We start from the raw sequence: 13240 nt of genomic DNA, 5'->3' as shown, positions 1-13240 counted from the left end.
CAGAACACCCTTCCTGCCACAAACAGTGCATCTAGCAAGGATGCCCCTTCCCCCTTTTTAACATTCCTTCTCTTGACTAGGATTTGTAATGAGATGATGAGGTGATGTGATGCAGAAAGCTATAAGAAAAAAACCCAGATTATTTAAATTATCCTGTAAATACAAGGTGCAGGAAACCCTTGGCTGTTCTGCCACAAACTGCATACTTCCCTATGAGAACAACTCCAAACTCTTGAGTCTGCGGACAAGGCAGTGCTCAGGACTCACCTTTGTGATAGGAGCTTCTATAGTCATTGAGTGGATCCTTGCCATAGAAGAGTACCGTCGAGTCTGTAAACTTGGAGCTGTCATTAAAGAGAGCACCATTTACATGCCACAGAGTGTAAATCAGATGACAGCATTTAGAGAGCGCAGGAGGCTGTCACTGGGGAACAGCACAACAGAGTCCAGCTCATCTCCCATTTTTCCTGTATATCCCCTCCTGCAAGTTCTTGCTTTACTCTTATTTCTTGCACTTTTGTCTACCTACTTTGACACCACCCCTCAGCTGCTGTTTTCCATCCATCCCTCACTTCAGCTATACTGAAATGCAGCTGAATTTGAGCAATATTGTACTTCATGCCCAGTACCTGCCACTCTCCCTTTGTTTGCAATGAATCTGTCAGACACAGCTCATCCTGTGAGAGTATGGGTGTGTATGTCTCAGTGATACAACTGCTCTAATGAAACCTGTTCCTGCTCCCCATAAGCTGTGTTTCTCTCATTACCTACGAGGGCAGGAAGAAATCTCTGCCACCACTGTCCCAGCACCAGTAAGCAGTCACAAATGGGATCAGGAGCAGAAGTACTGCTCCCAAGTAACCAACAGCAATAGGTCCCTTCATGTCCCACACTAATGAAACTGAAATACTGGTTTGGGACCACAAGCTGCAGATTTCTAACAGAGCTGGAACTAACACTTCACCATGCACTCTTTTAGCAGGCTGCCCCCATCCCACAGCACAGCCACTACTCCTCTTTGTGAAAGCACTGCACACTGCCATGCATTGTATGGTGATGCTGATACTTGTGCTGGGGCAGTTCTGCAAATCAGAATAAAGAAATTTTACAGCAGTTATAAAAAGATGGAGTAATCTCTGGTTTAATCTGTTGTGAGCCTGTCTTTCATTCTGCATTTTTATTGCCTAGGGCAAGTCTGTTCTTTATTTATAACATTCTTGACAGTTTACTTTCTTACCATCACTACTTTGAGATGTTATTGACTTAACATCAGTTGAGTCTTTCCTTCTGTTCTTGCATTTTAAAGAATGGGGTTCTGTAAATACAAAACAGAAAACTAAAAATGCATCAAGTAAGGCCTCTACAGAGTTGACTTCATCTAAAATTCAGAACATTTAATTAAATGATCTTAACAATACTACATAAGTGGGGAAAATATTGTAATCTCTGCACATCAGAACAATGGACTCAGTGTCTCTCAATTTAGAGCAACTTGTCTAAAGTCACCTGGAAATCTGTTTTGGAATGAAACCAAGATGCCTTATAGAAAAGTGGAGTTGTCTCACCTAAATTTAGCTGCCTAAAAGCAGCAGTCTTTCAGGCTCTCTTTGTCTAAGGTAGTTGTTAGAGACCCTGCTTTAGGAGAGGTGTCTCAGGCTGGTGGGTTGAATTCCTCCTGCAACTCCCTTTTGCTGTTCCCTGAGCACTGAACAAGTCTAACTGCTTAGAAATTTAGCTGTGAGAAAAATCCCATCTCAGTCTACACTCTTCCAGCCCAAGAATAATTCAGACTCAGACAGCTTTTGCTTTTAATTGCAATAATTGATTGTACCCTGTGTTTAAGTAAAATCCAACACGCTGAGAATTATTATAAACAATCAATTCAGTTGCTCTGAAAATGAACCATGCACCAAGCTGTCATTCTTGAAACTGTCATTTACTAAAGCAAGAGAAATTATCACATCCAAACAAAAGCAACAGCTAGATGAAATGCCTGGAAAGAGCCAAAAAAAAAAATAAATTTCATTTTCCTCCAAAACACTACAGTCCGCATTCTCCCTTATGTTTAAAAACAGCAACTGAGCATCTATGCACCTCTTTGCAAAAGTCTCTATAGTACCTATTCCCAGAGTATCTGAAATGCCACTCAAAGATCAGAGACCCAGGCAAGCTTTCAAAAGGAGATAACCACCATGTGAAGAATCAGAAATATCATAAAATTGATGTTCCCAACATAAGGACAGATTTGCATAACAGCGTTATAAGACAATATATATACAGCCTGTCTTTAGCAAAATAAAATGTTAGTATACAATTATACAGGATTAAACACATATCCATCTTAAAAATTACTGAAATAAAGTTTTTGTCTAGTTATTTTCTTTACTCCAGATTTACAAGACAGCTTGAGTCTCTTTATTTTGTTGTAGTCCAGACTGGAGACTGAAAACATTTTCCTCTGTTGACAGTTAAAATTGGGGAATAACTATTGCATGTTAAATTGGTTTTATTTATTTGATAGGACTCTGTTTCAAACTCCTTTTCTGCATTAACATTTGGAGGAGTTTAACATAAGGCGTTTGAGTGGGAGCAAACATTTACACACACACATTGCTGTGGCGGTAGCAGACAAGATAACTTTCTTTGTGTTAAATACTGACTAGCAAGTTGGGAACTTTGCTAAAGCCACCTAAAGAGTTACAGGTGCATAAAAGCTACTTTGTGCCATGTTACAACTTCAGCTGAAAATTTTTTAATGACTAAATAAAAAGTTTTCCTTATCTGAGGAGTGGAATGTCTCCCCATCCATATGTGTTACTTTCACTGCACCACAGTCATCAACACGGCTTCCTGGGATGTTATTTCCCAGTTTTGCTGAAATTTATGACAATAATGAGCAAACCTAAACGCCCCATATAATCTGTAAAACACATTAGTGAGCTGGTAACTATTGTTAAGTAGCAACAAGCATTCTTCAGCTTAAGTCACAGACTTTCTCACCTTCCCCTGTTTTCAGGAAAGAAACTGAGAAAGAAAAACTACATTTATTATGGAGACACAGGAGCAAACAGCTTAACACTTGATGGATCAGTTCTGATGGCAGCAATGGGAATGAGAGCAGCAAATTGCATATATTAACTCTTCTCCTCCCTGCCCATTATCATCTGACATGACAAACCTCTCCAATGCTTGTACACAGTCTTAAACTTGAAAAAGTAGGGGATATCAAGCAGTCACTTCCCATGTTCTTGGTACATTATATCCTGCTCTCATGCGAAAATCAGAAGCTGCCTGACATTGCACTGCAATGCTGTCCAGTGTTTCATAAGCAGGAAGGGCTTCATTTGCCAGAAGGTAACAGAGTATGAGAACCTGTTCCCTCAGAGTAAGACAGCAGTGCTGCATCTGGATCGGATCACTAGAATCACAAGCTTAAAATTGCCCTTCAGTACCTCAAGGAAAATGGTTATTCCAAACAATAGACAACATTGGAAGAAGAGATTAGCCCCTTATACTCCACACCGTTAGTCAAAAGCTATCTGCAGAAGTTCCTGAGAGCCTGAATGTGCAGTCTGCAAGTAAGCAAACCTGCCCAAAACACAAGGCACGGACAGGTTGTGCAAACACACCGTAACAACTCAGTGCTGACTGGACATGACTAGGTCTAGCCTGGACACTACAGACAACTGTAGTGCTGTTCTGGGGTCAAACCAATGGCCTTCTGACAGGTCCTAAACTTGGAAACACTAGGGCAGATCTGCTGGCACAAATTAGCACAGTTCCACATTAATTTCAAACAAAGCGGTGCCAAGATATACCAGCTTTGGAATCAGATACAGTGTTTTAATACAATGAAAAGCAATTGCATCTAATTCTGAATGCACAGCAAGAGCTCTGCACAGGAGATTCAGTTATTAATGATGGTTAAAAATCCAATTCATGGTGCAACATCAAAGCAGCTGGCATCTGTCATTGGCCATCTGCTCTGACCACTGACTCAACAGAGGGAAGACATTAACATTTCATTTCAGCAAAACACCTGGCCATAACCTCAAGTACAGCAGTAAATAAAGGTAAATGGTAGTATTCTAACCTGACTGAGAATTGTCTTCTGTGTACTTCTCATCACAATGATTCTTGTCAAGCTGAAGACACATCAAGAGTAAAATATATATGTAAGGAAAAAGAATACAAAAAGATTTTAAAAGGGCTACATTCCACACTTCATTATCCAACATTTACTGCTCAGTTATCTTAAAAAAAAAGTGTTAGAAAAGACTCTTCTTTAGGTATAATTAGATGTAGAGAAATAACATGAAAGTAAACAGATATGCAATGAAAGAAATCACAGATACCATAGTGGTTTTATGTACAAAGTTGCTGTTTAATGCCTGTATTTGCAAGAGGACTGACATTCATTTTTAGATAGCATTTTGAATGCAAATTGCATATGAACCTGAAAGGTTCCAGGAATAAAACACACACACAAAATCCTAAAAATGTTCATTTTTTACCCTATGTACAGTAATTTCCAAACCATTTTCTTAGTACCATCTAAGCTAATTTTGCATGCATTCTTTCATGGGTCACTGATAAACTGGACTTCAAAAAACCCAGTGAGAAAAACAACTCTCCAGCAACTGAAGAGTAGAGGTAGGTATCATCCATCAGAACTTCCTTTATTTCCATGTAATTTTTAATCATTGCCATGAATGAAAAGGTTAAACCCAAAATCTAATTCTTCATGCTTCTGAAACATCTTGGGTAGCTCCACTGATACATATTTCAATCTCAGAATTTAAATAGGATATTTCCATCATCTTCATCTTGAAGTTTACACCTATTTATTGGTCTACAATACACAAACTAAATGCTCCTCTGCTTTTCCATCCTGCTCAGAAACAAAAGCACAGTCTGTCCAATACATGACTTTAATATCTGCTAATCACTTCATCCCATTCCTTTGTTACTTACTTACAAGAAAGCATTTTGCTGTTAATAAGAAAATTGAGCAGAACTTTCAGTTCCTCCTCTCTAAAATTAGCATGACACATTTAGGTATATAAAGACACTGAAAAAGACTAAAAATAACGCATTACATTTTTTTACTGTATTCACTAGAGAAGATGCACATACCCTCTACTTAAATGAATAAACTTCAGTGCTTGACATTGCACTTATACATTATTACACATTACATATCCTATTTAGGAGTCCAATACTTTCATTCAATCTATGGTTACTGGCTCCTCTTACCAAATTCATCACCTGCCTATAGCAAAACGCTAGATTGCATGGAAGCATGAAATCCATGGTTGCAACCTGTGAGTTAAAAGCAGAGTACAGCAAGGTTGCACTTTGGCACTCAGCATCCATATGATTTGTGACAGCACATGCTGCAGAGTCCTTACTGGGATTATTTAGGAAAGAAAGAAAAGAATGAAAATTCCCTTTTCCATCATTCTTGTACATCTTCCAACTTTTTTTTCCATTTTGGTACTGGAGGAGGAAGGGAAGATGGTGAAAGGGAAAGAGAAGAGACTAGAAAGAAAAAACCCCACCAAAATTCAAGAGCGGCTTCCTGCAATTAGTAAGAAAAAAGAAGGGGAAATCCTGTGCTCATGCTCCATATACATCTTGTTCAAGGGAATGTAAGGAACAATGCCTCATCCAGAAAGCTGATTCTAAAAGCTTAAACACCTTTCTTGTAAACATGCTGAAACTTTCAGAGAAATCATCTTGTCTGAACAGAGTAAGATCTAGGGAGCTCATCAGATATGGTACAGTGACATAAGGCCTTCTGGTCCAAAACTGGAGCTTCTTTCAGGGGCCATGGATATATCTCTGTCTACTGCACAACTGGCAGGAAACATTGGCACAGTCCTTTAAGCGCTCTACCAGAAAAATAAAACAAACCTCATTTAAGTTCTGAATACTTCTCTTACCCCTTCTGCAGGCGTGATCTGAGAGAGCCACGTAAGGTAAGTTATGAGGCCACTTACACAGTTAATCTTGGGCTGCTAAGTTCTTAAGAGGAGAAACACCACTTATGTTGTAAATTTATGAATGTGCAAACATGGGACTCTATACTGCCAGGTCTCAAATTGACAAAGGCAGCATTAATCATTACCTAGGCTTCAGCACATGGGAACAGTCACATGAAAGTCAATCCCCATTCATAAATCTTCACTGTGAGAACAGATAATACACTCTCAGACGTATTCTTTTTTTCTGTGCATAAATCTAACATGCTTAATTTTTGTATGTGATAAATCTGGCACATGAAGGCCAGAAATCCATGAAGGCTTCTACACAGCAATCTCTAATCACAGTGTGCTATCCCTTACAGAGGCTGTCAGTAACAACAAAGAACATTCCTACATTTTTAACAGTTCATAATAATGTAAGGATGTTTCTAAGTGTATACAATGTCTGAATGCTGAGATTAAGCCATTTATAATCACATTATTGCAGTGAAACATTAGACATTTGCATCAAAATTTGAACCATGACAGCTTTTACTGCTCTGTAAATAAATATGTGTGGCTTGAAGAGAAACCTAGTATTTTATCAGGGCAGAGAAAATTTCTACTGCTGCAAGTATTCAGGCATGGATTTCAGGAAAAATGCTGTGTCCAAATGTTGATCAGGATTGATACCATCTTAGTATTGCTACAAAAGTAACTCTAAGAGGTCTCATGGATATAATATAGATATTCCTATATGTCACCATCACTGCTCTAAAATGAAAAAACCCAAATTCTTATACATCACCAGCACAGCTCTAAATTGACAAAAACCAAATACATACCCAAAACCCCCAAATTCGAAGAACCCTCCCCTAAAGAACATGGAAACATATGTTTCCCAAGCATGCTCAGTCTAAAATGTTGCCAGCTACTTCCTATGATCCCCACTTTCTATCTCATCCGTGCAGACCACAGGCTAAAGATATATTTTATTCCTTTGCTCACAAAAGTCCAAACTTCTTTACTCTACAGGCCATGTAATAGAGTATTTCTGAGGCAAAGCATGTGATACATTCGTTTCAAACACTTTCAGAGCGAGTGAACCATAAGCATATGACAAACAGCTACCCATGCCACCTGCTTTGTTGCAGGACCTGCTCACATGGATATATGCCTGGACTGCAGAGACAGCTGCTACTGCTGGATTACCTGGGTTATGATTTGGATTACAACTCTCCACAAAACGTGTTCTGATGAGCATGCAATGTGTTAGATCCAGCATGAAGGCTACACTTTATTTGAGAACGACACATTGGCAAACCTTGCGACAGCTGAGCATAGGCCATTATTAGATTTAAGTATACCAGATCAGACTGGCAAGAGTAGCTCTAGAAAAAAGCCCCTGAACTCCCTTTGGACTATGATCTATGTTGCTCCACAGTACCACGGATCAGCTTTCATATGCATGCTCCAGAGATTTAAAGCCTTTCTTTCTCTGCTCAGCAGTCCTACAAAATTACAACAGCCCATGAAAGTGCTGAAGTTTTCTTGCTTGCTCCAACGAGAGTTGAATCTCATTGACAATACAGATCACATCCTCTTGGAAAAACATAAAATTCTACACCAAAAAATATCAGTTTACTAAAAGCAATGAAAATGATGACATGAAAGAAATATGATACCTGTTTGTTGTTTTCATTGGTACAATGCAGCCTTTTGATGGACACAAAGTGTCTTATTTTCCTAGCAACAGGAATAATCGCCGTTACCATATCAAATAGTAAAGAGAGAAGTGAAGTGATAACATTGCAATTTTCTAAAGCACAGGTCTCAACACCCTCATGAAATAAGATACCAAACCCAACACCAAACAGATGTCTGGGTGACAAGTGCTCCTTCGGTGTCACAGCTGTGTTTCTGTCCCAGGACACCTGATCCTGTTGCTCCTGCAGGAATTCACCTGCACATCTGGAAGTAGAATTTGGCAAAGTGCCCATACTACACTGCAGGTGCATGCACATACAAGCACACACACAAATAAAGAGGATCACCCAGCTACTGATCCTTCCAGCTGACTGGGTAACAGTTCTGTTAATGTAGAATAACTTCTTAAAGAAATGCATGGTAGCATGAACCTAAACATCAGCTTGCTATTAATTATTATGACTGTACAATTCTTTTGGCCAGCATACGAAGACACCAAAGTGGACAAACATTAGCAAAGAACATGACTTCTCAACTTTGCTTATTCTTTCTACATTGTTTGAAGTCAGCAGTTATATAAGCACCCTGCTACTAATACATGGAGGTTCACATCAAACTTGATGGGGAAAACAGAGAGAAGGCCCTAAAAACCAGAAAACAATCATGTTATGGACAATTTAGTTACCCTCCTTGACCAGTTACAGGTGTAATCTTCACATGTTGCTGGATACTGTCTCCTGATTTTCTTCTTGCATAGGAAACTCCTTGCCATTCCTAAGCAAATACACACAACAGAGACAGAATTTATGGATACACAGCTTGCAATTAAACATTCGCTTATTATTACATAGTAAAAAAAAAACATATTATTTAATGGTTTTATTTTTAAAATAATTCAAAATTTCTTAATATAAAGTAGCATATTTAACAGGCATTATCTAATGTAAGAACAGCATAAATATGTTTCTCTTGTGAGAGAGTACACAGAAGAACTGTAGGAACCATCCTCTTTGAGGGGTTACAAACATTCTTGCTAGGTACCACCTGTGGAGAATTACCAGGCTTGTTGGTGTAGGAATGCAGAAAGAATGCAGTGTGCTTGTCTTGTACTGATAAACACCCAACCTGACCGAGGACAAGAGCTGAGCAACTTCATTATCTGATCAAGGACAGGACTGATGTGAGGGTTTGCAGTCTATCACTCTGAAGTCCAGTAATTAGCAACTGAGTGATGTCTGGGGTGAAGCAGAGGCCTTAATGCCCAACGTTGCTTCAGCAAAGCCAGCAGAACAGCTGGGCCTCTGCACCGACCGCCTCTTACTCCCTTCTTGTGGTCAGTAATGTGACAAACCTTGCTAAGAGCCAATGCGCACACAATAAATGCGTTAGCCCCACTTTGCCAAGAGTATAAATCTTGGCAAGGGAGCAGCAGAATCAAACTCCGTGTTGAGCACCATTCAGCTTTGAAGTTGTCAGTCATCAAGTGATATGTATGATAAATTTCAGAAGCCCTTCACCTAAGGATGCTCTTCAACTAACCTCAGGTAACAAATAGCCTATTCTCACTCCATGACTGTTTTCTCATGACTGTGGATATCCAAAGCACTCTGGACACCAAGACACCAACGATGAAGAAACAGTTTCTTCATGGCATCTTTTATCCTGTTTTGCCATGCAAATGCCCATTCTCTGACTGGCCACTAATTTTCCCTTCATCCACATTGCTACAGGAAAGTATCAAGAGGACTCCAGGCTAACCAAGAGCCAGATATGCACCTTCATTAAGCAGTCCACTGATGCAGAGATAAAAAAATATCCTCTGGTATGGATTGGAGAAAAAAGGAAGATAAAGCAGGAGGCTTCTCTCTCCTTACCACCTCAAATAAGAGAGATTTTAGGAGGGAAACACTCAGCAGCAGAATAGGATGAAGTTGGAAAACGGGTGGAAGATACCTTCTCCATCACAAAGATGGGCAGATGCCCATCTGGGCCTTTGAGCAAGCAGTGCTAGCAACTGGACAGCCTCTATAAATGAGGAGGAGTAAAGCAATAGTAACCTACAAGTAGTGCTAATGAACCAAGATGAACCTGCACACAATTCCAGACAGTGATCACCAAAGCCCAGATCATTGCTCGTAAGTGACTCGAAGGGTCAAGAGCTCCACAAAGGTCATGAAGCAGAAGGTGAGACAGGGAAGGGTGAGAGGTACTTCTGCAACCCATGAGAGATGGGATAAGAGACTTTTATATGTATTAGGGGAACATATGGCCAGGAACATGTGGCAATTTTGTGTTCCATCACCACCATGACAGGAGTTCACAGTGCACTGGAGATATTCTAAATAGTCAAAACCCCAAATCCCACTGAGTGCTGATATATTTTGGTCATAATGGATTATGCTACATGATGCTAAAAGCATGTAGTCAATGAGGGATCTGTGGTTATAACAGAACAGTTTTAAACCTTTTGGTTGAATGATGCAGCCACCTGAGAGACTGACTGAGGGACAATTTGTTGTATTCCAACTAATAAAACCTCCATGGGCTCTAAGCAAAATAGAAACACAGAAAATGTTCTTATATTGATTTTAAGCCAACAAATTGGTAGAGGAGTTCAGTCAGATCCTAAAAGCAAAGACAAAAGACAAGTCTCTTGTCTGAGACAGGGGGCTGTTGTGCTCCTAAGACATCTGAGGAGCAGAATTCTGGTCTTACCTGTGCACTCATGGAAACTGTACCTTGTGTTTTTAAACGTAGAGCATTAAAAATAAAGCAGAATAGAAATCTCAGTCAATTTTGCATAAGTTTATTTGCTTACCTTTCCTTTTTTAATAAATGTGTTGATAGTGTCTAGAAGATCTGCACAATTTTTATCACTTTTTGGTAGTTCAGTAAGTTCTTTGCCAATAAGCTCTCCCTTTTGATATCCCATCATCCGTTCAAAGGCTGGATTAACATACTGCCAAAACAAAAGTACTTCAGGATAAGATGAAAAAGAACATACTTAAAGGATAATTACTCACATATAACTATGAAAGTGATAAAAATTATACATCTAAATAATAACCACACAGCCCTACAGTTCAGTGTTTTTCATATAAAAATATTGTGTAATGTTGAAACATTTTGTTCAACTAAGGAGTTGAACACAGGTGGTGATATGTAAGCAGTTATCAGAAGGCAAAGAAACAGAACAGAACCCTTTACTGTACAGGTTATCTAGTTCTGATACAGACTTCATACTGGTTTTACCATAATCAACATTACCATCTAAATTATAAACATTATAAGCAACATTATCATCTAAATAAAGTTACTAAATGAGAAGTCTTAAAAACTCAGAGGGCGACAATGTGCAGCATCCAGAAATAAGGCAGATTATTGCACGTGGGCAACAAAACTAAAATACTGAAACAGAACAGAAAATATTGAGCAAAGATCTCTTCAGGGTTCCTCACCCCAAGTTCTACAAAATAGTTAAGGTTTTTTCCCCCCTACCTGAATGACATGATCTTCACTGGTTATTTCTATAGCTTCCTGACAACAGTCTAATGCTGTAAACACTGCATCACAAGCCCTGAAATTAACCAATGACTCACATTAGTTTTATTGTTAGAACATCTTGCTCACTACAAATACATTATTATATTACTTATTGGTGAATCACAAAGTAGCATGTTATTTGGATCAAACCATGTCACTATCTCCTTTATATATTTTTCTTCAGGAAATTCAGCTTTAGACACCCCTGTTGTTCACATGTTTTTATTGCAGAACACGTAGTAAAATTGCTCATGGGCACTGCAGCACCTTAACAGTATATTTCTTTCTCCAAACATGCTCTAGCAGGAACAATTAGCAGTCAGAATAACAAATGGCTTTTACATCACAGAATCACACAAAATCATTCAGGTTGGAAAAGACGCCTGGGATCATCGAGTCCAACCATCAGCCCTACTCTACAAAGTTTTCCCCTACACCATATCCCCCAACATCTCATCTAAACGATCCTTAAACACATCCAGGGATGGTGAATCCACCACCTCCCTGGGCAGCCTATTCCACTATCTGATCACTCTTTCTCTGAAAAGTTTTTTTCCTAATGTTCAGTCTAAACATCCGCTGTTGCAGTTTAAAGCCATTCCCCCTTGTTCTGTCACTAATAACCTGTGGACCAGCACCAACCTCTCCACAATGTCTTTTCAGGTAGTTGTAGAGAGTGATGAGGTCTCCCCTCAGCCTCCTCCTCCTCCTCACACTAAACAGTCCCAGCTCCGTCAATCACTCCTCACAGGATCTGTTCAGGTCCTTCACTAGCTTTGTTGCCCTCCTCTGCACTTGCTCCAGCAGCTCAAGATCTCTCTTGCATTTAGGTGCCCAAAACTGGACACAATACTCCAGGTGTGGCCTCACCAGTGCAGAGCACAGGGGGACTGTCACCTCCCTGTTTCTGCTGGTCACACTCTTTCTAATACAAGCCAGGATGCCGTTGGCTTTCTTGGCCACCCGGGCACACTGCTGGATCATGTTCAGTTGATTGTCAACAAGAACCCCCAGACCCTTCTCTTCCACACAGCTCCAGCCACACCTCCCCAAGCCTGTAGCCATGCAGGGGGTTGTTGTGGACCAAGTGCAGGACCTGGCACTTGGCCTTGTTGAAGCTCATCCCGTTAACATTGGCCACCAATCCAATCTATCCAAGTCTCTCTGCAGAACCTCCCTATCTTCATGCAGATTGACATTCCCGCTTATCTTGGTGTCACCTGCGAACTTACTGATGATACACTCCATGTCCTTATCAAGATCGTCAATAAAGATGTGGAACAGAAATGGTCCCAATACCGAGCCCTGAGGAACACCACTTGTGATCAGCTGCCAGCTGGATTTAGCTCCATTGACCATGACTCTCTGGGATCGTGCATCCAGCCAGCGCTCGATCCAGCAGACCATTCGCTCATCCAGGCCATTGGGCAGCCAGTTTTTCTATGAGAACTCTATGGGGAACTGTGTTGAATGCTTTACAAAAATCCAGGTTAGACTATATCCACAGCTTTTCCCTTGTCCAATAGTCGGGTCATCTTGTCATAGGAGATGATCAGGTTTGTCAGGCAGGACCTGACTTTCATAAACCCATACTGACTGGGCCTGATCCCCTGGTTGTCCATTATATGACTTTAAATGGCACCTGAAATGACCTTCTCTGGCACCGAGGTCAGACTGACAGGTCTATAATTTCCTGGATCCTCCTTTCTGCCTTTCTTGTAGATGGGTGTCACATTTGCCACCCTCCAGTCCAATAGGACCTCCTCAGTCAGCCATGACTTCAGGTAAATCATGGACAGTGGCTTGGCAAGCACATCTGCCAACTCCTTCAGCACCCCCGGGTGTAACCCATCCGCTCCCACAGACGTGTGTGCCTCCAAGTGATGCAGCAGGTCTCTGACCACCTCCTCTTCAACTGTGATGACCTCAACCTGCTCCCCCTCCCCATCTCCCAGCTCATGAGGCTGGGTGTGCAGGGAACAGCCTGTTCCACTGCTAGAGACCGAGGCAAAGTAGGCATTGAG

At 40.5% G+C, this 13240-nt stretch overlaps 1 protein-coding gene across 2 annotated transcripts in view; it reads right to left on the bottom strand.

Moving 5' to 3' along the window:
• The window catches only part of PDE8B (phosphodiesterase 8B), a 71377-nt gene that overhangs the window by 19875 nt on the left and 38262 nt on the right, over positions 1 to 13240 (bottom strand). For both annotated transcript variants that reach the window (XM_026865344.1, XM_026865345.1), the window contains exons 7-13: positions 11172 to 11250; positions 10492 to 10632; positions 8359 to 8447; positions 7652 to 7712; positions 4094 to 4145; positions 1238 to 1315; positions 268 to 344 (exon numbers count right to left, since the gene is read on the bottom strand). In XM_026865344.1, coding sequence (XP_026721145.1) covers positions 268 to 344; positions 1238 to 1315; positions 4094 to 4145; positions 7652 to 7712; positions 8359 to 8447; positions 10492 to 10632; positions 11172 to 11250 — 577 coding nt within the window. The remainder of the gene's footprint in view (positions 1 to 267; positions 345 to 1237; positions 1316 to 4093; positions 4146 to 7651; positions 7713 to 8358; positions 8448 to 10491; positions 10633 to 11171; positions 11251 to 13240) is intronic.

The sequence above is a fragment of the Athene cunicularia genome (assembly GCF_003259725.1).
Source record: "Athene cunicularia isolate RWA chromosome Z unlocalized genomic scaffold, athCun1 chrZ_part1, whole genome shotgun sequence".
In the NCBI taxonomy this organism is placed as follows: domain Eukaryota; kingdom Metazoa; phylum Chordata; class Aves; order Strigiformes; family Strigidae; genus Athene; species Athene cunicularia.
Note: the sequence above shows the minus strand (reverse complement) of the source record. Positions and strands in the feature narration are given on the sequence as shown.